At 45.6% G+C, this 26920-nt stretch overlaps 1 protein-coding gene across 6 annotated transcripts in view; it reads left to right on the forward strand.

Moving 5' to 3' along the window:
• HERC2 (HECT and RLD domain containing E3 ubiquitin protein ligase 2) overlaps window positions 1-26920 on the forward strand; it is a 206450-nt gene that overhangs the window by 87920 nt on the left and 91610 nt on the right. For all 6 annotated transcript variants that reach the window (XR_013536483.1, XR_013536484.1, XM_035303531.3 and 3 more), the window contains exons 29-45: window positions 26-153; window positions 245-440; window positions 2758-2891; window positions 3428-3601; window positions 3679-3815; window positions 3933-4084; window positions 4734-4925; window positions 10930-11117; window positions 12189-12381; window positions 14095-14277; window positions 17150-17331; window positions 17850-17997; window positions 18071-18267; window positions 18374-18604; window positions 19783-19921; window positions 21129-21272; window positions 25550-25692. Coding sequence is in view for 4 of the 6 variants with exons in the window: in XM_035303531.3 (XP_035159422.3) it covers window positions 26-153; window positions 245-440; window positions 2758-2891; window positions 3428-3601; window positions 3679-3815; window positions 3933-4084; window positions 4734-4925; window positions 10930-11117; window positions 12189-12381; window positions 14095-14277; window positions 17150-17331; window positions 17850-17997; window positions 18071-18267; window positions 18374-18604; window positions 19783-19921; window positions 21129-21272; window positions 25550-25692 (2861 nt within the window). In the remaining 2 variants the exon portion in view is untranslated. The remainder of the gene's footprint in view (window positions 1-25; window positions 154-244; window positions 441-2757; window positions 2892-3427; window positions 3602-3678; window positions 3816-3932; window positions 4085-4733; window positions 4926-10929; window positions 11118-12188; window positions 12382-14094; window positions 14278-17149; window positions 17332-17849; window positions 17998-18070; window positions 18268-18373; window positions 18605-19782; window positions 19922-21128; window positions 21273-25549; window positions 25693-26920) is intronic.

Raw genomic sequence — 26920 nt, forward strand, 5'->3', positions numbered from 1 at the left:
CCTTGTCTTACATGTCTTTTTACAGGTCATGTGGCATTATCTTTAGTTCACGCAGGTGCACTTGGTATTGAGCAAGTAAAGCACAGAACATTGCCTAAGTCGGTGGTGGATGTTTGTAGAGTTGTCTACCAAGCAAAGTGTTCACTTATTAAGGTGATAGATTTTAATTCTTTTTCTTCTGTGCTTCGCAGACAGTTGCTGAAATCTTTGTTGTTAAGTTGTCTTTTCCGGGTTAACTTTGCAGACTCATCAAGAACAGGGCCGTTCTTACAAGGAGGTCTGCGCTCCTGTCATCGAACGTCTGAGATTCCTCTTTAATGAACTGAGACCGGCTGTTTGTAATGACCTCTCTATAATGTCTAAGTTTAAATTGTTAAGTTCTTTGCCCCGTTGGAGGAGGATAGCTCAGAAGATAATTCGAGAACGAAGGAAAAAGAGAGGTAAGAACGTAAAAGGACAGAAGATACTGTTAAAGCGTGTGCTTCACCCTGCCTCGGATCTGTGATTTCTGAGTGGAGTTTCTCTGCGGTTGATTCCATGCCACATTTCCACCTACTGCCATCATTTTTATATTTAGTTGTGATTGAATACAGAAATCTCGCTTGTTTTTCCAAGAGATGAGACAATGAGGCACTTTAGGAATTGAGTGTGTTATGATTTGGTTACTAGTAAATTGAAGTTGAAAAAGGTCAATAATCTTTAGTAAATTGATGGGGACTAGGAAGCTATTTTATTAGTTGTCCTGGTAATGAGATATATGGGAACATATAAACTTATTGCCATTCTTGTAAAGAAATGTTTTTTTGTTTGGAAATACTGAGTATTCTGATACATGGAGAATTATTACGCAGGGGAGCTAAAAGAGTTACTGACATTTTCGTGGAAGCAGCTGTGTGAGGGTACAGAAAAGTCTTTGCATTAAATAATCCAAATTTCAGAAAAAATGCTTAGAAATTATAAAAGTTTAGAATTTAGTCACTTGTAATTATAAATAAACTAGAGAAATTTCTGATCGCATTCTTATGAGTTATACTGATATACTCACAGACCTGCTTATTGAACACTATTAACTATTGATTTTCTGATGGGCATTTTGAACAATAAGTTCACAAAAGACTGAAGTGTTGTAGAAGCCGTCCTCACTTGACGGTTCCTGGACAAACCCTACACTGTAACAGCCGTGCTGAATGAGATGGGTGCTCTGGATGAGGAAGTCACAGCAGTCACACTGTTGTGATTCCTTTAACCCAGGCATGCAGGGACTCAGCCCGGGCCCAGGAGACAGGCGTGCCTCAGTGTGACGGGGAGAGACTCCACCATTTGCCATCTCATGCCCGTGGGCTCTGAGCCCACACTGTCACTTTGAGAGTTTCTTGTGGGTTTATAGATTTATTGTGTATTGTTGCAAGTTGGTTTTCTTTTTTTTGGAAATTAAGTAACTTATAAATATTAAATGATTAATATTCCTGTTGCTGTGTCAGGGATCCTTTCTCAGACTTGATGATTCGCTAAAGGACTCCACAGGACTCAGAAGAGCTGTTAGACTCACAGTTGTGGGTTTTTACTGCAAAAAAGATACAGATTAAAATTAGCCAAGGGGAGGACGCCTGGAGGGAAGTCCAGAGGAAACTAGGCACAAGCTTTCGGTGTCTCTCGCAGTGGCGTCACGTGGGCATGCTTAGCTCTCCCAGCAGCAGTGCATCACATCCTGTTGAGCAGCCAGCGCACCTGAGTCTCCAGTCTAGAGGTTTTGTTGGGGGCCAGTCACATAGGCACTGCCTGTGTGACCTCAGTCAACTACTCAGACTCCGGTGCCCCAGAGCAACCCCCGCAAGTCACATCATTAGCACACACTACCTGGCCAAGTGCCCCGAGGTCCTGGGTGTCAGGCATGCCAAAAAACTTACCTATCCAGCGGGATGTTACAAGGGCTCAGAGCTCAGCTCCTAGAAGAAGGACCAGTCCTGAAGGGACAGACCTTCCTCGGGAATTGGCAGAGTTTGAGCAACCCCGGCCTGCTGTGTTAGCTCTTTACTGCCCAGATGTATTATTATGTTGCTTATTTTGTATGTTAGATGCTGAGGAGACTTATATATATTTATCTATATAAAAATCTATATTTTTATCTATAATCAAGAATTTTAAAAGAGATAAAATACAGGGAGGAAATTCCACATATCACAGTGAATTCAGCTGATTCAGTTACACGCTGATAGAGAACCGCCAGGAACCGTGGGCCAAATTCCACCTCTTAGTTGCTTTGTGTTGCCCATGGACTAAGACCTTTTTTTTATACCAGTTTGAACTTGTTTTTTTTAAATTTAAAGAAGTATATTATTTTCGACACACAAAAATTACGTGAAGTACAAATTGTAGTAGCATAAGTGAAGTTTTATTGGAGCACAGCCACAGCTACTGATTTATCTGTGTTTACGTTTTGTGCTGCAACAGGGGAGTTGAGTATTTGCAGCAGACTGCCTGGCCTGAAAAGACTGTAATGTTCCCTCCCTGGCACTTGAGGCAGAGCTTGCTGGCTGCCGGGCGCCCCTGCGGCAAGGCTTCTCCCTTGTCGTGCTCTCACTTTGTCTTTCTGTTCTGACATGGCGATCATTTCACTTCTGTCATTTCAGCATTTTAGTTTATAATGTTCACATGTTTATTTGAATGAAATACTTGTCCTTCATGCAAGTCTGAGTCTTAATTTAAAATTATATTTAAGTGTATGATTTTTATAGTGAATCATGTTTTAAAACACAGTTCCTAAGAAGCCGGAATGTACAGATGATGAAGAAAAAATTGGAAATGAAGAGAGCGATTTAGAAGAAGCTTGCATTTTGCCTCATAGTCCAATAAATGTGGACAAGAGACCCATTGCAATTAAATCACCCAAGGTGCAGTATTTTCTGTGATTCCGAGATTAGCTGAATAGAATCATAGCATGTAGCAAAGGAATCCACACATCTCGTACCTCTGTACCTGAGCATCTGGAGGGAGGGTGGGCAGTTTTCAGAAAAAAGGCCCCAGAGATGCTTCATGAACTTGACATTTGATGCCCTGGTCAGAGCTGTAGCTGGAGAAGGGTTTCGTTTTATTTTTGGTACTACATTGTGTCATTGTTTATTCACCATTAATTCCTCAAATGCGTTCTTTGTTCCAGAAACAGTGCTGGGCCCTGTGGCTATTAATATGAACCATAACTTTGTATGTCAAGCTAGCCTTTCCCAACATATATCAGTATAGAGATTCTAAATTCACTTATAAGAATACTTAGAGCGTCGTTTTTAAACCATGTATTAGTTATTAAATTTGACGTATTTTAACCAATTTAAACCTATGAGCATTGTTTATTTATATTTTACTCGACTTTTAGAGCTCTGTTTAATATTAAGTAGGGTAGACTGATGATGACAGTTGTTTTCTTTTGTAGGACAAATGGCAGCCGCTACTGAGTACAGTTTCAGGCGTTCACAAATACAAGTGGTTGAAGCAGAATGTTCAGGGTCTTTATCCGCAGTCTGCACTCCTCAGTACAATTGCTGAATTTGCTCTTAAAGAAGAGCCAGTGGATGTGGAAAAAATGAGAAAGTGTCTACTAAAACAGGTAAAATTTGATGAGAAATGTTTCTCTGCACTGGGCGATATACGTAACACTTAACTGTATGCATTGCTATTTTGCAGTTGGAGAGAGCAGAGGTTCGCCTGGAAGGGATAGATACAATTTTAAAATTGGCAAGCAAGAATTTCTTACTTCCATCTGTGCAGTACGCGATGTTTTGTGGATGGCAAAGGCTCATTCCTGAGGGAATTGATATAGGGTAAAACATTATAATATGTTTTTTTCTTAGTTAAGGAAGCTGGGAATAAAATGTTGTTCTGTAATAGTTAAAAGGCTGGCAATGTCCTGAGTAAACCTCTTTATCTTTATTTGAAAGGGAACCTCTCACTGATTGTTTAAAGGATGTTGATTTGATCCCACCTTTTAATCGGATGCTGCTGGAAGTCACCTTTGGCAAGCTGTATGCGTGGGCCGTTCAGAACATTCGGAATGTTTTGATGGATGCCAATGCCAAATTTAAAGAGCTTGGTGAGTTTAAAAAACCTGAGGGTTAAAAGGCGGCATTAAAATTTATGTTGCAATAATGTCAGCAATTGCATCAATGTTATTTCATGGTTTGGCTTGAGTTATATGCTGTGGAAACTTCAAATGCTAATTTTTGCTTTTGAGAAGACTTTAATAAGTGTATAATCTGTGCTGCTTTCAGCTTTCTCAGATTTTAAACAAAACTTTAAAATTTAGCAGGAGACACAGTGTTGAAGTACTCTAGTAAAACATTTTTGCATTTTCACATTTTATGTGTATCGCACGTCCTACCCTAAAATGTCTGTGTCCTATATTAATATTTATTTCCTGGGTAGTTTGAGCATCTACAGAGAGTGATTGGATTGGTTTTGTGGAGGAAATGTGAGACATTAACTTTTATATTTGAAATGGAAGGAATGGAATAGGGCCCCTGGGATATTCAGAGAGCAGCATGCAAGTCCTGCAGACAGATAGAGCGACCTGTACGTGGAGTGCAGGGGGTAGACCCACCGTGCAGCACGACAGAGCTGCCTACTCTGTGGAAACCCACCGAAAACAGTCAGATGTTTAACGTCAACGCCGGTGCTTTCTGCATTATGTATATTCTTGTATCCATGCACAAGACATGTAAGTGGGTGCCAATGTTTGTTAGGTATCCAGCCGGTTCCCCTGCAAACCATTACCAATGAGAACCCATCAGGACCAAGCCTGGGGACCATCCCGCAAGCCCGCTTCCTCCTGGTGATGCTGAGCATGCTCACCCTGCAGCACGGTGCCAACAACCTCGACCTCCTGCTCAATTCCGGCACGTTGGCCCTCACGCAGACGACACTGCGCCTGATTGGTAGGTCTGCACCGGCTTGAGAGCCTTTGGGATGATGTCAAGATTTTACTTTGATTTCTTTTTTTAAAGCTTTTTGTAAATTGTGGTAAGAAATAGTAGGAAGTGTATCGTTTTAACTGTACAATTCAGTGGTATTAAATACATTCACGGTTTTCTAGAGTCATCACCACTGTCTGGTTCTAGAACTTGTTCATCACTGTAAATCTACCCCATTTGTCCTGATTCCCCTGCCCTCCATCCCCAGGCAGTGTCACAAATCTGCTTTCTCTGTCTGTGGTTTTGCATATTCTGAATATTTGATATAAATGGAATCATACCATTTGTGGCCTTTGTGTCTGGGCTATTTCATTGGGTTTATATTGGTACTTTATTTTTATGGCTGAAAAAGATTTTATTGTATGAATATATAACATTTTGTTTATTTGTTGATGAACATTTGGGTTTTGCCTTTTGACTTTTGTGAATAGTGCTGCTAGGAACATTTATATACAAATATTTGTTTGAACACTTGTTTCTAGTTCTTTTGATTGTATATCTAGGACTGGAATTATAGGGTCATATGGTACAACTGTGTGTAACTTAAGAAGAAACCACCAAACTTTTCCACAGCACTGTATCACTTTACATTCCCACTATTAGTGGACAGGGTTCCAGAGTTTCAGCTTCTCTACTTCCTGCCAACACTATTTTGTGTGTGTGTGTGTGTGTGTGTGTGTGTGTGTGTTTTTTTTAATTAAGGCCATCCTAGTGGGTGTGCAGTGGTATCTCATTGTGATTTTGATTTGCATTTCACTAATGATATTGAGCTTCTTTACATGTGTGTGCTTTTTGGCCATTTGTATATCTTCTTTGGAGAAGTGTCTATTCAAGTCCCTTTCTCCTTTTATTTTATTTATTTTTTAATGTTACAGATGGAATCTTACTCTTGCTCAGGCTGGAGTGCAGTGGCACGGTCTCGGCTCATTGCAACCCCTGCCTCCTGGGTTCAAGTGATTCTCGTGCCTCAGCTTCCTGAGTAGCTGGGATTACAGTCACCCTGGCTAATTTTTGTATTTTAGTAGTGATGGGGTTTTGCCATGTTGGCCAGGCTAGTCTTGAACTCCTGACATCAGGTGGTCTGCATGCCTCGGCCTCCCAAAGTACTGGGATAGCAGGCGTGATCCAGTGCGCCCAGCCCCTTTCTCCTTTTTAAGTAGGGTTGTTTGTTGTCTTTTTGTTGTTGGCACCAATAGATGCACTATATAAGTATACCAGACATTTAAAGAAGAATTACACCAGTTCTCAAACTCTTTAAAAATTTCGTGTGTTCTAGACCTTCACAGATCTGTAGACCTTTATCAGAAGCTACTTTATATAATTAGAGGATATTTTCTCCTGTTCTCTGGATTGTATATCCTTGATACAGAGAAGTTTTCTATTTTGAAGAAGTTCGATTTGTCTGTTTTCTTTTGTTGTCTGTGTTTTTGATATCATCTCCAAAAAGCCATTTCCAAATACAAGGTTGACGAAGATTCTCCTTATGTTTTCTTCTGTAAGTTTTATAGTTTTAGCTCTCATATTTAGATCTTTGGTCTCTGTTTAGGTAATTTTTTTTACACAGTGTGAGGTAAGAATTCAACCTTTTTCTTTTGATTATCTGATTGTTTCAATACCATTTGTTGAAGACTGTTCTTTCCCTGAAGGTCTTAGTACCCTTGGCAAAAGTCAGTTGGCTGGAGAGACTTAGGTTTATTTCTGGACTCTCAATTACATTCTCATATTCTATGTGTCTATAATTATGTCAGTTCCACACTGTTTTGAACATTATAGTTTTGTACTGCTTTAAAATTGAGAAGTGTGAGTCTTCCGAATTTGTTTTTCTTTCTCAAGATTATTTTGGCTACTTCAGGTCCCTTCCACTTTTACGTGAACTTCAAGGCTGGCTTTTCCATGTCTGCAAAAAAGACTGTTGCGATGTTTGCTAGGGGTGGTATTGAATCTGTAGGTTGTTGTGGGAAATAGTGCCATCTTAATGTGGCCATCTGCTCTCTGAATGTGGGGTGTCTTTCCATTTATCTCGACCCTCTTCAATGTCTTTCAGCAATGTCTCATTGTTTTACAGTTATCAGGGTAATCATGCCTCATAGAATGACTAGGGAGTGTCCCCATATATTCTTTCCATTTATCTCGACCCTCGTTAATGTCTTTCAGCAATGTTTCATTGTTTTACAGTTATCTGGGTAATCATGCCTCATACAATGAACTAGGGAGTGTCCCCATATATTCTGTTTCTAGAAGAGTTGGAGGATTGGTGTCAATCTGCTTTAAATGTTTGGTGGAGTTGACCAGTGAAGCCATCTGGTCCTTGGCTTTCCTTTGTTGAAAGATTTTTTGTTACCGATTCAATCTCTTTACTTGTGGGTGTATTCAGATTTTCTGTTTCTTCTTGAGTTAGTTCAGGTGATTTATGTTTCTAGGAGTTTGTCCATAAACTAGGTTGTCTTATTTGTTGGGATACAGCTCTTCACAGTATTCTTTTGTCATCTTTTTATTTTATGTTAGTAGTACTGTCCTCACTTACATTTCCGATGTTAGTTATTTGTGTCTTCTCTCTTTTTTCTTCATTTACCCAAAAGTTTGTCACTTTTTTTGATCTTGCCAAAAAGCAAATTTTTTGGTTTTATTACTATTCTTCTATTCATTATTTTATTTATGACTGCTCTGATCTTTATTGTTTCCTTCTTTCTGCTTTGTATTTTTTTGTTTTTGTTGTTGTTTTGAGACTGGGTCTTACTTTGTCTCTCAGGCTGAAGCACAGTGGCACAGTCATGGCCTCCTGCAGCCTCAACCTCCTAGGCTCAAGTTACCCACCTGCCTCAGCCTCCCAAAGTGCTGGGATTACAGGTGTGAGCCACCACACCTGGCTTAACTTTGGTTTTTATTGTGTTCTTATTTTCTAGTTCTTCCATGGGTAGAGTGAGTTGTTGATTTGAGATTGTCTTTCGTAAATGCGTAATTCATAGAACAGTTGCCCCTCTTTGCCCTGCTTTTGGCGCAACACAGAAGTTTTGGTCCGTTGTGTTTTCATTCATCTCATGGTATTTTCCAGTTTTCCTTGTGATTTCTTCTTTGACCCACTGATTGTTTACTGTGTAGCGTTGACCAGCGAAGCCATCTGGTCCTGAGCTTTCCCTTGTTGATTGTTTACTGTGTGCTGTTTAATTTTCATATACTTGTTAATTTTCTACTTTTCCTTTTGTTACTAATTTCTCATTCCACTTTGGTTGGGGAAGGTAATTTGTATGATTTTAGTCTGTTTAAGTGTAGGACTGATTTTGTGGTCTGGTCAGTCTAAGAGAGTGTTCTCTGGTATGCTTGAGAAGAAAATGTATTCTGTTTTCACCTTTTTGGGTGAAATGCTCTGTATGTGTCTGTTAGATCTGATTGGCTTATGGTGGTTTTCCTCGGCTAAAATCTGAGCTGCCGCAGGGGGCCTGTTGTCAAAGGCAAAGTGAAAAAGCAAGGTTTTCCCAAGCTCTTTAAACCTCCTCAGTCTTAGAGACCATATAATCCATTCAAAACTGTGTGTCAGGCCTAGCACTTTGAGAGGCAGAGGCAGGTGGGTTGCTTGAGCTCAGGAGTTCAAGACCAACTTGGGGCAACGTGGTAAAACCCTGTCTCTACAAAAAATACAAGAATTACCTAGCCATAGTGGTGTGTACCTGTGGTCCCAGCTCCCTGGGAGGCTGAGGTGGGAAAATTGTTTGAACCAAGGAGGCAGAGGTTGCAGTAAGCGGAGATCCGACCACTGCACTCCAGCCTGGGTGAAAGCATAGCGTGAGATCCTGTCTTGTGATGAAAAACATCTGTCTGTCTACATATTTGATATATATTTTTAAATTTACATATTTATATGTTGCGTTATATTAAATATATATTGTAATATATGTATTACAACTGAAGAGAATCATCCACTAAGAGAGTTATATTTGATTTCTTAAGGCCTCATTAGCAACCAAAAGTTGCCTTTAAAAATTATACAAGTGGCCGGGCGCGGTGGCTCACGCCTGTAATCCCAGCACTTTGGGAGGCCGAGGCGGGTGGATCACAGGGTCAAGAGATTGAGACCATCCTGGTCAACATGGTGAAACCCTGTCTCTACTAACAATACAAAAAAAAAAAAAATCAGCTGGGCATGGTGGCGCGTGCCTGTAGTCCCAGCTACTCAGGAGGCTGAGGGAGGAGAACTGCCTGAACCCAGGAGGCGGAGGTTGCGGTGAGCCGAGATTGTGCCATTGCACTCCAGCCTGGGTAACAAGAGCGAAACTCTGTCTCCAAAAAAAAAAAAAAAATTACACAAGCGCATCTCCATTGAGAAATGGCCTTTTTATCTTGTCTACTTTTCCCCTAGAGGCTCCAATAAGTAAAAATCATTAAGTATGGGGACTCGTTCTGTTGACAGTATTCATGAATTTAAATTCCACCTGGCCCACTGGCTGCGAAAAGCAAGGAAGTTGTGTCTCATGAATATCTGTCTATATTTGCAACTTGCCCTGATCAGGGTATCTCTCTTATTTAAGAAATTATACAAACTTAATGTACACATCCACATGCAACAGCCACAAAATGTAAAGCTATTTAAAATAAAAAATGCCCCCATTTTTGGTTGCAAATTTGTTGAAGCCCCTAGCAACAAATTCAGTCTACAGAGTTAGCAGTGTAGCTGCCCAGGAGGTCCTGGGAGACCCACCTGGAATGCAGCTCCTCTCCCTTCCTGGGGGCGCAAAGCAGCAGCTGGGCTAAAGGAAAGGCTGTTTCCCCCACCAGCTTACCTAAGGTTTTGCTCCAGCCCTGGGAATGAATGTCCTTTTTTACTCTCTTGGAAGAGAGAGTAACAGACTTTTTACATTTTTTTGGTCCACCTAAGCCCATCTTTGGGACTTTTTGGATCCTTTTCCCTCCCACTTGGGGGAGAAAACTGCAACCAACGGAGTTACCCGGACCGCACTCCCCACCCCTCTCAGTTTAGCAGGTGGGAAAAGGGGTTAAAAAACTAGCCTCCTCTCCCATTTTCAAATCCATCAGCAAGTTTTACTTTTCTTAGGTTCCAGGAGCTCAGCTTCTGTTTCATGCTGTGGTTGTCTCTGTAGCCTGCCAGGGCACCAATTGTCAAGTTTGATGGTTGGCCAGGAGAACCGACAAGACTCAGCATGTAGCTGTACTCAGGGCTACACAGAGCAAAATCGTGAAAAGGGACATAGGTAAAGTCCAGAAGAAAGCAGGTACAGGTTTCCACAAGAGCCACAGGACGAGCTTCACTCCCCTGGCACTGAGCTGTGTCAAGGGCTGTCTTCCGGGAAGCTGGGTAGAAACTCCAGGCCCAGGGTTTCTATCAGGGTGGATCACACGGGCATGCCCTGCCTGGTGCGTACCAAGTTCCAGACCAAGGAAAGCAGGTTTCAGTACAGACCACGTTGTTTGTACAGTCAGTTCAGGCATAGTGAACCACACCTACCACTTAGGGAATGGGGGAGCCCTCTGGAAATGCAGACTAGCTGAGGGCTGAGCCTGCCGCAGTCCTGTCTGAGGTTGTATCTCAGGTCAGCTGTTAGCTGTCTTCTGCACAGAACCACGATTAAAGTTTGATAATTTCCCACTGTTAGATATTTAGGTAGTTATTTTTGTTTTTCTATTAATAAAAAATATGATGAGTATCTTTCTAACTCATTTATGTTGCTTTTTTTAGGGGGAGTCCTTCCTAGAAGTAGAGAAAGTAGCTTTTCTGAGCATTTTAATATCTTTTAAATCTTCTTAATATATTTAAGTATTTTGCCCTTCCCTTTACCTTCTTTTTATCCTGTATCACAGTGAAATATTCACCGTATTATATTAGTTGATAAAACATATAGTATGGATTCTTTTAACTTATGATCTTCATTAGTACTTTTTAAATGTTGCATGTATATTAGGAAGGGGACGTTGTAGCTACCTGTTGGCTCAGCTGTTGTTTTTGACACTTTGTCAGGTCCCAGTTGTGACAATGTTGAGGAAGATATGAATGCTTCTGCTCAGGGTGCTTCAGCCACAGTTTTGGAAGAAACAAGGAAGGAAACAGCTCCTGTGCAGCTCCCTGTTTCGGGGCCAGAACTGGCTGCCATGATGAAGATTGGAACAAGGGTCATGAGAGGTGTGGACTGGAAATGGGGCGATCAGGTACTCAGAGATTTGATGTGAACACGTTAGCCACACGTTAGTTGTCTTTGCACTGTTCTGTACGATACTGGTGGGTGGAAATTGGAATAACCCAGGGTGTGTTCGGTTGATGGATGATACAGGTCTTGATTCCTGAGCAGCTGAAGAGAGTTAACAGAAGTAGGGGGTAATCATGCCTGCTGGAGGGCATCTGAGCAGAGTCAAGTCTAGAAAGACAGACGGCTCTTTAGAAAACTCACTGGCGTGAGGCTCAGTTTGATGGGCAGCTGGAACGGGACTGGGAGTGAGCCAGAGAGTACATCTCATTCTGAAAGTCAGTGTAGTGACAGCTCTGAGGCGGGAAGCCCAGACGCTGCCTCTGTGGGCTGATGCCCGTGGGCTGCGAAGCGCCCCGAACCCGGCGGTTTGGGTTAGACTTCATGGGCTTGTGGCCACGTCTCCATTTTCCCTCACAGCAGGTCTCTTCTAAATCCCTGCCAGGTGCCCCCAGGTGGAAGTCACTTACCACAGCTCTAGCTAAGTCAGGGCAGGGCTCACCTTCCGGTGGGCTGCCTGGCTTCCCCAGCCACATGGGAAAGCCTGGGCTTTGTCACGGCTGGTGTAGAAATGGCGGTGTCTGGAGACAGCAGCATCCATCCTAGAAATAGCTTTCTCCTGCAGAAATGAGAGACAGGGCTTCCACTCTGGGGCTCAGGGGGAACTGAAGAAGAGGGAGTGTGGAGGTGCTGGTGCTGGTTTTAGGTTTCCGCTCTGGCGAGGCCCGTGAGGGATTGAGGGGTCAGGACTTGCTACAAAGCCCTGTTTCTGCAGTGACTCAGAGAGGGTCCTCATTGAGATGAGATTTCCCCAACTTCTTTGGTAAAGGAGCATGAGCACCTTATTTCATGCCTTTTAATTTGAAATGATGCAAACATGCTGCATTTTGTAGGAGAGGTGAAATGTGTGTGTGGGGACAGCCCCTTATAGACAGGGCGGCAGACGGCGATATCTATGTGGCAGGTCTGGTGGGAACCAGGGGAGGACCAGGGCAGACACACCCCTCCTAACTGATCTTTCCTCTGGCTTTCTCAGGATGGGCCTCCTCCAGGCCTAGGCCGAGTGATTGGTGAGCTGGGAGAGGACGGGTGGATAAGGGTCCAGTGGGACACGGGAAGCACCAACTCCTACAGGATGGGGAAAGAAGGAAAATATGACCTCAAGCTGGCAGAGCTCCCGGCCGCAGCACAGCCCTCAGCAGAGGACTCGGACACGGAGGACGACTCTGGTGGGTGACTCAGGAAGGTGGTTAGGCCAAGGCAGCCCACAGACTTCCAGGTGCTGGCTGCTGCCACTGCCATCTGGGCGTTAGAAGGGGATGTCGGGACACACCTGCAGCTGGCACTCTGTCCTTGGAGCCTGCAATTTAAGTAAGCTCCCAGGCACCTCTGATGCAGGTGCGTGGAGTGGCTGTGGGATCCAGCGGCCTGGCTGCACCCGACTTTCTATGTCTTCCTCTCACTTGTGCACCTGTCCCTCTTTGAAAATGTGGTGGCCGGGCCAGGCAGCGGCACCACTAGTGGATCTTGTGGTTGGCGCTGAGCTTGTGTCTGAGGGAGTGAGCCGAGGCTTGGTGGAGCTGCCCTGTGGTCTTGGTCCATCTGCCTCCTCCTCCAGTGAGAGCCTCTGCCCAAGCACACCCCGCCTGCCCCCTGCCTTTACCTTTCCTCTGCAGCCCTTGACTCTGAACTCTTCATGTAATGTTGAGGTAGTCAGCACTTTATCGCTGCTAGGGAAGCAGAGGTGAGAATTCAGGGGCCGGCTAAGAAAGCTCAATCCTATCTGAGGAGGTCCAAGGTTGTGGGAGGGAGGCTTCATGATACTTCTTAGCTGTTCCTGAAAGACGTGTGATGCCTCACATGGCTGGGCTTGGTAAGACCATCCGAGAGGCTGGGGCTGCCTCCTGGCACTGCGGTGCGCACCGTGGGTGCAGTGTCTTCAGGCTCAGAAAGGACAGTGAGCACAAGACCTTAGAAGGTGCACTCACTGGAGAGCACCTGGAAGAAACCAGGCCGCAGTGCACGTCTGGGCTTGGGGCACACAGCTTGGATCCTGATGCCACCACCTCAGGCACGTCACTTCTGGGGACTGGGCCCCTCGGGTGTGAACAGAGGTGTTGCCTGCTGCCTAGGGCTGTTAGGAGCAATGCACGTGGCACCTGGAACCCTATTCCAGAGGGTGGATGTGGTGCTGGCCTCCAGCGTGCTGCTTCACACCAGGTGCTGCTTCCTCCCTCGGGCCCCCTTGCCTTCGGGAAACAGGCCTTGCCCCGTAGGGGCATCAGAGCTTGGGCAGGGGTGGCCCCATGACAGAGGGCGGCCTCATTTGCCACACGTCTCCTCATCCCGAAGCCAGCCAAGCTGGAAGCATGAGCACCTGGTCGTCACATTTCACATGCCAGTGCTTTGTCCTCATCAGGCCATAGCTAGCTCATCAGAAACCAGCTTCTGACACCTGATAAACTGTCTTTCTAAGAAGTGACACCTTGGAATCACTTAGTGCTTCTGAGTTATATGCCAATGCCGTTTTAAAAATTATTATTTAAAAGGATCTTGAGGAAAATGAACAGAAATGATGATGGTGCATGTTTAGTGCATCCTGAGTTCCATCTCTTCTTGTAAAGATCTGTTTCCCTTTCCAAAGTAGAAAAGTTGACAGTTTGGGAGGCCAGGGTGGGAGGACCATGTGACCCTGGGGGGTCAAAGCTGCGGTGAGCTATGATCATGCCACTGCACTCTGGCTTGGGTGACAGATCCTGTCTGAAGGAAAAAAAGAATGGAAAAGTCTCTGTACTTTCACTTTTCCTGTGAACCTGAAACTGCTCTAAAATTCAAGTCTGCAAGAAAATAAGAATGTAATATTAAAGCTGTTAAATTATGCGAAAGCCTGTCTTCCAGTTTTACTTGGGAATATAATTTGTTATTTTGGTTATTTTCTTTAGAAGCTGAACAAATGGAAAGGAACCTTCACCCCACTGCAGTGATGTTCACCAGCACCATTAACTTACTGCAGACTCTTTGTCTGTCTGCGGGAGTTCACGCTGAGCTCATGCAGAGCGAAGCCACCAAGACGTTATGTGGCCTGCTGCGAATGTTAGTGGAAAGCGGAACCACGGACAAGACATGTATGGAATGAGAGACTGAGGGCCCAGGGAGTGGTGTCTGGTTGTGCATGTGGGTGCGTGTGGATGTGTGTGGATTAGTCTCCTTTGGCTGCTGTAACAAAGTACTACAAACTCGAGGGCTTACACAGTAGAAGTTCTCATGGTTCTGCAGGCTGGAAGGCTGAGATCAAGGGTGGTTTCTTCTGGGGGCTGTGAGGGAGAAGCTGCCCCATGGCTTTGCCCTGGCTTCTGGTGTTTGCTGGTCTCTGGCATTCGTTGCTTGTAGAAGTGTCCCCCCAACCCCGGCTGTCACCTTCACCTGGTGTTCTCCTTGTGTGTGAGTCGCCTCCAAATCTCCCCTTTCCATAAGGGCATCGTTCAACCTCATCAAACCCATTACGCCTGCGGCGGTCCCATTTCCAAACAGGGTACTGTTCCAAACAGGGTTCTGAGGTACTGTGGGGCTTAGAGCTTCAACATGTGAGTTTTGCAGTTCTGGATTCCACCCATAACACTGGCTTGAAACAACAAATTTGTTCACTCAGAGGTCTGGAGACCAGAAGTCCCAAATCCAGGTGTGGACGGGGCCGTGATCCCTCCACAGGTTGTAGGGGAGGGCCCTTCCTTACCTCGTCCAGTTTCTGGGAGCTCCAGGCTTCCTTGCCCTGGAGTCTCTGCCTGCGTCATCACGTGGCCCCTGCCCCTGTGTTCCGCCAGTCCTTTTCTGTCTCTGAAAGGACTCTTTCCTTGAGTTTGTTGGACTCTAATCCAACATGATGTTACCTAAATTCTTACCTTAATGACGTCTCCAGAGGCCTCATTAAATAACATCATATTCTGAGGTTCCGAGTGTGTGTGAAGTTGGGACAGGCACAGTTTAATCCGGAAAGTGCTTGAGTGTGTGAAGTGTGAGTATGAGAAATGTGAGCTGAGGGAGTGGGGTGAGCGTGCATGTGCCTGAGAGTGAGCACATGTGGGTGTGGGTGAGTCCATGGGCGGGCTTCAGTGTGTGTGAGGTTGTGTGAGGACATGCATGTGTTAGTGGTGTGCCGGAGCGTCTGCATGTATTTAGTGAGTGTGGTAGTGGTTGATGGGCAAGCAGCTGAGAGTTTGTGTTGCAAGCGTGGTGTGTTTGAATTGTGTGGGTATGTGGATGTGTGCATGCATTCAGGCGAGTGGTGTGTATGTCCATGAGGGCACACGAGTGGGCAGGTGACGTGGGAGTGAGAGCATCAGTGCATTTGAGCCACTGTGTGTGAGGGTGAGCAAGAGGGAGGCATGAGCATGTGTGTCGGGATTACTGGGTGTGTGAATGAGAGACAAAGTATAAGTCAGGCTTGGTGATTGTGAGGAATTATGAGTGGGTGGCAGGCACAAGTGTAAGTGTGCACATGAGTGTGAGCATTGTGTAAACGTGTACCAGTGCCTTGTGTCTGTGAGCATGCACGACGTGTTACTGTGAGTGAATGTGAGCGTTTTGCTTGTGCCAGTGAGAGGGCGGTTGTAACAACAGCACAGGCATGAGTGTAAAGAGAAAGCAGGTGTGAGTGTGGGTACAGGTGTGAGTGGGTGAGTCATCGGTTGTGACCAGTGTGTTTAGGACTGTGAGTGCCGGTGAGTTTTGGGATGCATTTGGAGGCGTAAGAGTGTATGTGAGAGTGTCTGTGAGTGTGCATCAGTTTGCATCTTAGCTTGTGTGTGCCTGAGTGACTGGGATTGTGTGTGTGTGTTAGCGATTGCGACAGTGGTGTGAGTGCACCTGAGAGAGTGAGGGTGGGAGTGGGGGGTGTGGGTGCCCATGAGTGTGTCTGAGTAACTTGCTGTGGGTGTGAGAGTGAGTGTGCTGAAGGAAGGCCGGTGTCCTCGTAAGCTTGGATGGCTGAGGGCAGGGTGAGGGAGGTGTGAGGCGAGAGCAGATCCTGTGGGGCTGTGGGAGGGGTTCCTCAGGAGAGCCCAGCCTCCGAGCCTCAGCCTCCACTCAGGGAGTAATGGAGGCCTGGAGCCAGGCAGAGCAGAAGTGGACCCACTTGTGTCAGAATCCAATGTTGTAAACCTAGTGAAAACTTCCCATTTTGTTAATGCACATGTATTAAACTTGGATTGGGAACTTACAGTGCAGATTAAATATAAGCAAGATCATGGAGGTATTTAAAACAGGAGATTTAAAAAAATGCAATAGATGTACTCTTGCGAATTACTGCTATTTGGATTGTAGATAACTTTCCTATTGCCTAGAAACAACACATAGGTAGAACTCCTTAACTAGTTTTAGTACACAGTTAGAAGATTTTTGAAATGCCTATGGTCCCAGCTACTTGGGAGCCTGAGGCAAGAGGGTCACTTGAACCCAGGAGTTTTAGACCAGCCTGGGCAACATAGTGAGACCCCATCGCTAAAAAATGAAAAATTCTGTGAAATGTTTCTTGGACTGACTTAAAAGCCTCCTTCCATTCCTTTGAATTAGTTTGAATTAATTTACAAAGTGCGACTTATTTGTAAAGGAGCTTATTGTAGAAAATAAAATAATAGGCCAGGTGCCAGTGGTTCATGCCTGCAATCCCAGCACTTTGGGAGACTGAGGTGGGTGGATCATGAGGTCAGGAGTTCAAGACCAGCCTGGCCAAGATGGTGAAACCCTGTCTCTACTAAAAATACAAAAAGTAGGTGGGCGTGGTGGTGGGTGCCTGTAATCCCAGCTACTTGGGAGGCTGAGGCAGGAGAGTTGCTTGAACCCAGGAGATAAAGGTTGCAGTGAGCTGAGATTGCGCCATTGCACTCCAGCCTGGGCAACAGGGTGAGACTTCGTCTTAATAATAATAATAATAATGAGTTGATTGAAAAAATAAGGTTTGCATTCATGATTTATCTTTAGGGACTTGTTTTCCTCCCGCAGCTTCTCCGAACAGGCTGGTGTGCCGGGAGCAGCACCGGAGCTGGTGCACACTGGGGTTTGTGCGGAGCATTGCGCTCACGCAGCAGGTGTGCGGCGCCCTCAGCTCCCCACAGTGGATCACGCTGCTCATGAAGGTCGTGGAAGGTCACGCACCCTTCACTGCCGCCTCACTGCAGAGGCAGGTACTGTGCTGCCGGGCAAAACCAGTTCTCAGAGGGGCATCACACACTGATGTTCCCTGCCCTCAGAGTCGGGGACTTTCTTCAGTAACAAGTGCAGAACGGTCTAGAAGTAACAGGGTAGGTTTTCTGGGGACAAGGGGCAGAGGTCTTTGACAATCGGTAAGTTGCTAAACTTGAGTGGTAAATCCTGCAGCCACTCTCTCATCTGCTTCACAGGATTCGTAGTGTAATTGTCCTAAGAAGAATGAAACTAAAAATAATTCTTTTTTAATTAAAGAAACACATGCATCTCTCATGTCGCTTTTTTCTAAAGTCCCTCATCAACTTGAATGTAATTACCTGGCCGTATAATAATAAATCTCAAAATTTTCACATGATTATCAGAGATTTTCACATTGACTTTCACATTTCAATTTTCACATTCCATTATGAGAACTGAAAATAAAGAGAAAATAGCAATCTGTAATTTGTTAATCAGACTTTTTTTAATGCTTGCCATTTTAAATTGTCTTTTTCAGATCTTAGCTGTACATTTACTGCAAGCAGTCCTTCCCTCGTGGGACAAGACCGAAAGGGCCAGGGACATGAAGTGCCTTGTGGAGAAGCTGTTCAGCTTCTTGGGGAGCTTGCTCACTACCTGCTCCTCCGACGTGCCGTTGCTCAGAGGTCGGTAACCGTCTCCCTTCCCTGTGCCCTGGGGGAGAGCAGGGCAGCAGCTTCTCCCATGTTTCCTCCTCAGAGTCCACACAGAGGCGGCGCCGGGCACGCCCACAGGCCTCACTGACCGCCACCCACAGCAGCACACTGGCGGAGGAGGTGGTGGCGCTGCTGCGCGTGCTGCACTCCCTGACGCAGTGGAATGGACTCATCAACAAGTACATCAACTCCCAGCTCCGCTCCATCACCCACAGCTTCGCAGGAAGGCCGTCTGAAGGGGTGGGTGTGTGTTCTCAGAATTAATTTGGTTGAACGGTACACCTGTAGGGACTGGGCAGCTCCATGAATGTCCCTGGTTGAGCTTGCTGTTTGCCATCTGCGCTAGGCCCAGTTAGAGGACTACTTCCCTGACTCCGAGAACCCTGAAGTGGGGGGCCTCATGGCGGTCCTGGCTGTGATCGGGGGCATCGATGGTCGCCTGCGCCTGGGTGGCCAAGTCATGCACGATGAGTTTGGAGAGGGCACCGTGACTCGTATCACCCCGAAGGGCAGAATCACCGTGCAGTTCTCTGACATGCGGATGTGCCGCGTTTGCCCGTTGAATCAGCTGAAACCGGTGGGTGAACTTGTACTCAGTTACTGCATGAAAGGGATTTGGCTTTACCCTAGAACCCAGCTCCAACATTAGCACTTGAAAGGACTTGATTCTGGTACTTGAGGTTTGCCTTCCAGGAAGCTACCTGACCCAGGAAGGAAAACCACCTCTCTTCCCTCCCCTGAGCGTGGGCTTCTCGGGTAAGCAGGGCCTCGCTCACAGAGCATCAAAAGCAGTGGTTCGTGTGTCTTTTAGCCTCAGAGCCATGAAGAGGGCTTTAGCAGCCTAGAAGGTACTGTGCATCTATGAGGTGGTTCTAATTATTTTAAAATGTGAATTTATGAAGTTTACTTTTTATTGAACAACTCAGGTTTTTAAAAAACTTAAACATGATTCCTTTAAAAAAAAAAAACCTTCCTTCATGTAGAAAATGCTTAGCTGTTTTCAGTGACGACTTAATGTGGCAGCTACTGTCATTCATTCATGCACACCTATGCATCAGGGATGCACAGGGAAAAGGAGTGGTTTCCATTATTTTGATGTAGCCCAAGTGCAGTCTTACTATATTTTCTTTTTTGGAGTAAGAGTTTCACTCTTGTTACCCAGGCTGGAGTGCAATGGCACAATCTTGTCGGCTCACTGCAACCTTCACCTCCCGGGTTCAAGCGATTCTCCTGCCACAGCCTACCAAGTAGCTGGGATTACAGCATGTGCCACCATGCCTGGCTAATTTTGTGTTTTTAGTAGAGACAGGATTTCACTATGTTGACCGGGCTGGTCTTGAACTCTTGACCTGGGTGATCCGCCCACTTGGGCCTCCCAAAGTGTTGGGATTACAGGTGTGAGCCACTGTGTATGGCCTGACTGTATTTTCTATGAAGGAAATATATTTTTTATTATAAAAATATATACATGTTGTAGAAAACTTGAAATATATAGAAAATACCTGAGAAAATAATAACCACAACAATGATGTAATTATCGTTGACAGGTTTGTAAAGAAAAATTGATATAGATGGTATGTAATGTATAAGTCTGCATGTTGCCTTCAGTGTTGTTTAAAATAATTATTCTCAGCTATCAAAAAGATGTATGGGTATGTGTGGCGTTTCAGGAGGAAGCCCATGGCTCTGATGACTTTGAGGGCGTTTCATTTGTTACTGGTATTGGCTGCCGCTGACAGCCTGTGTTCTCTCCAGCTCCCCGCCGTGGCCTTTACTGTGAACAACCTGCCCTTCACAGAGCCCATGCTGTCTGTCTGGGCTCAGTTGGTGAACCTCGCTGGAAGCAAGTTAGAAAAGCACAAAGTAAAGAAATCGACTAAACAGGCCTTTGCAGGTCAGTATTTGGTGCGTCTTGTGAAACAGCTGCCGTCTTAAACTAGTGTTGTTTGTACTGTGTTCTTTTGTGGGTGAGTTCATGGGCCTGCTAACATCCTGGGGTTCATGTGGGCTCACTGTTTGTTGAGTTGTGGTTGGGAGTATAACCCTGTTTTCGAGGTAATGAGTTTCAAGTCAGCCTTCATTGCCATGTTCCGAGCCACACTTTAAGAACCTCATGGCTCACAGCCTCTTCTCAGTGTCACCCTTTATCCCTGAAATAAAGTCTGTATTGTCTTCCCTGCTCCTTACCATCCCAGTGCCCTGTGGCCCAGTCACCCAGTTAGAGCATGGCTCCCAGCTTGTTTCATGCCTGATCCAGGGGCCTCTGTCCTGGAAGCCACCTGGCCTGACTCTAACCTTCAGGGTGGCTGAGACTGTAACCCTGCCTCGCTCTGCGTTCCTTTGGGCTAAAATGGAGCTCTCCTGAGTTTCTTTCGGTGTTCCTAGGGAGGTCTCTCTGCTTATTCTTCGTGTCCTGGAAATCCTCGTGGCTTCACCCATTACTTACGTCTTATTCTGCCCACTCTTCTTGAGTTTTCTCCCCTCTTGCTCCCACAGACCTATGATTGCTGCTTCGGCATTTATGATGTAAGCACCTTCAACTCTGGATCTCCCATTCATGCCTCTGCTTGGAGGTGCAGTGCATGTAAATCACAGCGTTTCTGAAATTTAGCTGGCTTTCTCTGGTAGCTGCCGCTTCCCATCGTGGTGAATAAACCTGTCTGCCAGTTAGTCAAGCCAGTGCCCTAGCAGCACCTGCAGCCCTCCTTTCCTCCAACCCCGTGCTCTCTCTGCTCCTGTGGCCTCTGCCATCGGATAAGACTTGGGCATTGCTGCTATCTTCCTCAGTTAAAAATCTCTAGTGTAGCTAACAGATTCTCTGAGAGTACTCTTAGAAGTGTGAAGGTGGCTGAACCTTCAGCAACTTGGGGAACATTTGATCATGTTAATAATAGCTAACCCAGTCGTGACTCTGTTAAAGCATTGACTCCTGCATCCCATCAGTTTAGGTGACCCACGAGGCAGAAGGTGCTTACCCAGAAGCACCAAGTGTAACACTGGGAGAGGCAACCCCTTTGTCACTGACAGTGTCTGTGGTCAGCAGATTCCCGAAAGGCAGAGTGTTACTCATCAGCATTCCCACTGAGTCTTTCCTTCCGTAGGACAAGTGGACCTGGACCTGCTGCGGCGCCAGCAGTTGAAGCTCTACATCCTGAAAGCAGGGCGGGCACTGCTCTCCCACCAGGACAAACTGCGGCAGATCCTGTCTCAGCCAGCTGTCCAGGAGACTGGAACTGTTCACGCAGGTATCTTTTTAAAAAGTATTTTATGGTTTTTTTTTTTTTTTTTGCAGATGAGAAAGCTGAAAAGGCATACAAAGTTCTTAAATCTTTATTAGAAAGGCAGTAGAAAATAGACAAAGGATGTGAACAGTCAGTTCATAAAAAATGGACATAAATGGCTTAAATATGTGCGAGAAAGACACGTGGCCCGCCCAGCAACCACCAACTGTGAATACAATCATCATCATCTTATAAGACAAACAAGACTGAGGGCATCTGGTGGGTGGGGAGGGAGAAAGGTATTTTCATGCCTCCCATTTAAAGTGTGGCACGTGGATTAGCACCGTTGATGGCACACAGGCATGTATTAGAAATGCAGACTCCCAGGCTGCACCCAGACCAAAGCAGTAGAACGTGTATTGTAACAAGAAGACCCTCAGCTGGTTCTTCAGATACACGCACAGCAGCACTCCATGAACACGCTGCTGGGAATTGAAGTTGGTGTAGCCATCTAATGGGCACTTGAGGATGTGAGTCAGGCTTTGAAATGCATCGATATATGTATGTATTCATATACTTTGACCCAGCAAGTAATTCTGTGGGAATTTATCACACGAAAAGGCATGTAAAGATAATGTATTCACTGGCCGGGCGTGGTGGCTCACACCTATAATCCCAGCACTTTGGGAGGCTGAGGTGGGTGGGTCACCTGTGGTCAGGAGTTCAAGACCAGCCTGGCCAACATGGTGAAACCCCGTCTCTACTAAACATGCAAAAATTAGCTGGGTATAATGGTGGCCACCTGTAGTCCCAGCTACCTGGGAGCCTGAGGCGGGAGAATTGCTTGAACCCAGGAGGCAGAGGTTGCAGTGAACCAAGATTGCGCCATTGCACTCCAGCCTGGTGACAGAGTGAAACTGTCTCCAAAAAAAAAAAAAAAAAAAAATGTATTCAACAATGTTGTTATGGCTTCCTTTTTTGGTATTGTTTTTGTGTTGAAAAACTATAGACACTGAAATACCCATTCTTTTGTGTCCATATCCATACAGTGTAATACGGTATCATTCAAAGTGATGGTATATACATAGAGTAGTCTTCACTCAGTATCCATGGGGATGGGCTCCAAGACCCCCAGTTCTACCAGAATTCACCAATGCTCAAGGCCCTTCTATAAAATGGTGTAGTTTATGCACATCCTCCCAAATACTTTAAAAATATAAATCATATATAAATAGTTGTTATCCTGTACTTTTTATTTGTATTTTCAAGATTCGTTCTGTTTATCTATTCTGAGTATTTTTGATCTGTGGTTTGTTGAATCTTTGGATGCAGAACCCATGGATACTGAGGGCCAGCGCTTTATGTTTATTGCCATGAAAATGTGAAAATGGTACATAAGTAAACAGAAAAGCACATTGCTACATATATTGGTTTAATAGATAAGCCATAGATTCATCTGTGTAGAGCAATATTGACACAGTAATCTTTGATGGAATTTTGGCTGTTTTAATTTTCTTTATATTTCTCTATATTTAGTTTTCTGTAATGAGCTTGTGTCACTTTTTTTTTTTTTTTTTTGAGACGGAGTTTCGCACTTGTTACCCAGGCTAAAGTGCAATGGCGCGATCTCGGCTCATTGCACCCTCCGCCTTCTGGGTTCAGGCAATTCTCCTGCCTCAGCCTCCTGAGTAGCTGGGATCACAGGCACGCGCCACCATGCCCAGCTAATTTTTTTTGTATTTTTAGTAGAGACGGAGTTTCACCATGTTGACCAGGATGGTGTCGATCTCCTGACCTTGTGATCCACCCGCCTCGGCCTCCCAAAGTGCTGGGATTACAGGCTTGAGCCACCGCACCCGGCCTCTTGTGTCACTTTTAATAGAAAAAAACAAATATTTTTTCATCACCTACTCTTGAAAGACATGCTAAGTCTTTTGGGGGATGTTCTTGTCTATGATCATTGCTCTCTAGGGTTTGGACGAGGTGAGGAAATGAACGCAGTGGCTCTGTCTGTCCTCTGGGACCAGGGGGTGGTGAGGGGTGTGAGTGGTTCCCTAGGTGTCTGGAGCCAGTGGCGGCTGAGCGCTGGACAGGCGGCCTTTGGAGGCTGTGGCAGACAGATGCCAGCAGACAAGGACTCTGCTGGTGGAGCCAGGAAGAGCAGGGGTGAAAGTGGCGAGTGTTTGGGGGCACGTTGAGCAGCTCTGCTTTGCTTGGAGTTCAGGGTTTATCGATGTGCAGTGGGGCTGAAGCTAGATGGGTGGTTGATGTCCTGCTGCAGAGTACCTTGGAGACCAGGGTGAAACTTGGGGCCCACTTGGGAAGCTGTGGCAGGGCCACATGGTAAGCACTGACCTTCGGGTGATGCACCTGCTGGTAAGGTGCAGTAGTATCTGATACCAGAGATGACAGAGATGAAGAATTGCTCCTGTGTCAAGTGATGAGTGGGAAGGCATGAAAAGGAAAAGAAGGTTCTGGTGGAAGGAAGGTGCCATCCACTGTGATGGTGTAGTCTTGTAGATAATAGCTATGTGGGGCTCCAGCAGGAAATGGAATGTGGCTTGAGATGAGGGGAGAATACTGAGTAGTGCATTTGAAAAAAATAAGCAAGTCCAGTAGAATGTGGAGTGTTTGGGTTTGTTTCTGAATCTTAGGAGGAGAGTAATATACTGAACAGAGAAAAGTTGAAAAAAAGAAAGAAAGGAAAAAGCAAGGGGAGAGGATGTTATGAAATTAATTTTAAACCTGCTGAGGATGAGAGAAACTGATGGAAAGTATAGATTCAGTCAAACAGTGGAGGTTGCCGGGAACATGAAGATTTCCATGCTGTAGAGATTGGGAGATTAGAGCCTGGGAATTGGATTGGCTCTTGTGTTCTCCACTCAGCCCAGTGAGCAGTTACAGCAGACCTGAATCAGGAGGTAGAGCAGGGACTCCAGACAGAGCTAGACTGACAAAGCTGCCAAGCTCCTGTTTTTGTAAATTTTTAAGGGCACACAGGCACAACACTTGTTCACACCTCATCTCCAGCTGCTTTTGCTCTACAGGGGCAGAGCTGAGTAGTTGGGACAGAAACTGTACCGCCTATCAGCCTATTTACTATTAGGCCCTTTAAGAGAAAGATTTCCAGCACCTGGTATAGCTAGTTGAAATTTTCACCAAACGAAACCAGCACGTGCAAATGCTGTGAGTACCTGGCTGAGCACCTGGACTGTGTGAAGTGGCTTCAGGGCAGTGGATCTCCCTGGAGCTATGTCACACAGCATCCTAAAGGCTGCACGCAAAGCTACTCATAACAGACAAAAAGCCATCACCCCGAGGACATGGCACATTTGGAATCGGGTCACCTAATGATCTGAACAAGGCCTAGCTAGAAAACCTACAACTAGAAATATGCATATGGGATGTGTCTGTGTTGAGGGTTACTGGAGCTGTGAGTGAGCAAGAAAGCAAGTGTGTAGGCCAGGCATGGTGGCTCACACCTGTAACGCCAGAGCTTTGGGAGACCAAGGTGAGTGGATCAGCTTAAGTCAGGAGTTCCAGACATGGTGTAACCCTGTCTATACTAACAATACAAAAATTAGCAGGCGTGTTGGGATGTGCCTATAGTTCCAGCTACTGGGAAGGCTGAAGCTGGAGAACTGCTTGAGCCTGGGAGGCAGAGGTTGCAGTGAGCTGAGATTGCGCCATTGAACTCTATCCTGGGCATCGGAGCGAGGCTCCATCTCAAAAAAGAAAGAATCGGACCAAGTACAGAAATCTGGGAAGGAGCATTTGCTGGCTCTGAGAGACAGCGGCCCTAATGAAGGACAGAGATGAAAAGCAGGAAGTGAGTCTAGCTTTTTTTTCTCTCTTTTGAGATGGAGTCTCACTCTGTCACCAGGCTGGAGTGCAGTGACGCGATCTTGGCTCATTGCAACGTCCGCCTCCCTGGTTCAAGCGATTTTCCTGCCTCAGCCTCCCAAGTAGCTGGGACTACAGGCACACGCCACCACATCCAGCTAATTTTTGTATTTTTAGTATAGATGAGGTTTCACCATCTTGGCCAGGAGAGTCTCGATCTCCTGACCTCGTGATCCACCCGCCTCAGCCTTCCAAAGTGCTGGGATTTTGGGAGCCACTGCACCTGGTCTAGAGTTTAGTTTTTGTTTGATGTCTAAACCTTGAAGATTTTGATTTTCTGTTATTGAATGGGGCAAAAGTCATACCTGATTCAACATGCTCAGTGTATTCTCTTTAATAGTAAAGAGGCGTTTGCAGTTGAAAATAGAATCTCATACATACTTTGTTTTTGAATTCAGATGACGGAGCAGCAGCCTCACCTGACCTTGGCGATGTGTCACCTGAAGGGCCGCAGCCCCCCATGATCCTCTTGCAGCAGCTGCTGGCCTCGGCCACCCAGCCGTCTCCCGTGAAGGCCATATTTGATAAACAGGAACTTGAGGTACAGCTGTGCAGCCTTGACCATTTTTAATCCAGAGTACTAAATTGTGAACCATTTTTTTCTAGGCGTATATTTTCTTAATAATCTGTTCTGAATTTTAAATGATAGTATCCAAATAATTCTAGTGATTCATTAGGGTTTAACCATGTTTGTGCATACTAGTTAAAGAATGAGAGAGTTGAAATTTAACCTTATTTTGGATTTGTGTAAATTGTTAACAAATACTAACTAGATGCAGACTGGGTGAAATGCTCACAGTTTCATGAAGGGATCTTTTTCCAGGAAGTAGAATTACTGAAAGTGGCTCATCAGGACTGTGGCGGCCGCTTGTTTGTTTCACTCACTCGGGAGCCTGTTGAGGTGTGCTCTGGTGCCACCAGGCTCTCAGCTCTCCCCATGTTGTGGAGCAGGTGAGGGCAGCTGTGAGAAGCATGGTCAGGGCTACGGGGTGTTCCTGTAGAAGAGGCAGGTGATGTGACTGGGTGTAAGAGGATGGGAGCTTTCACGGCTGGCAACATGGAGGATTAGAGATGCTCCAAAATCTTTTTGCTGCATAATACATAAAAATTCTGGAGAGTATATCAAAGACAAAAATAAAACTATCAGTACTCAGTTTGGTAGTCAGAAATTACCATAACAGAAACCCTCAGAGAGCAGGGCCCTTCTGAGAGCAGCGGTCCAGATGAGGCAGCCACTGCCTTGGGCAGATAGGAGGGCTCCCCCAGTCCTAGAATGAGCTGGAAAGATGGTGGGGGGTGCAAAGGAAGAGAGCAGGAAATGGGGTGGGACGGAGGAGGATGGCCGGAAGCTCTTCTGAACTCCAGCTTCTTCTCAGGTCTGGGAACCTCTGAGGTGAAGGTTAATTTTTTTTATTGTTTGAAACAGAGTGGTTCTGTCACCAGGCTGGAGTGCAGTGGTGCGATCTCTGCTCACTGCAACCTCCGCCTCCCAGGTGCAGGTGATTCTCCTGCCTAAGCCTCTTGAGTAGCTGAGACTACAGGCATGCACCATCACACCTGGCTAATTTTTGTATTTTTTAATAGAGATGGGGTTTCATTGTGTTAGCCAGGATGGTCTAGATCTTCTGATGACCGTGTGATCCGCCCACCTCAGCCTCCCAAAATGCTGGGATTACAGGCATGAGCCACTGCGCCCGGCCGGTGAAGGTTCATTTTCAAGGGCCTGGTTGTGTTTCCAGTCTCCCTGGTAGAGATGAAAAGAGGACGCT

The sequence above is a fragment of the Callithrix jacchus genome, chromosome 6 (genome assembly GCF_049354715.1).
Source record: "Callithrix jacchus isolate 240 chromosome 6, calJac240_pri, whole genome shotgun sequence".
In the NCBI taxonomy this organism is placed as follows: domain Eukaryota; kingdom Metazoa; phylum Chordata; class Mammalia; order Primates; family Cebidae; genus Callithrix; species Callithrix jacchus.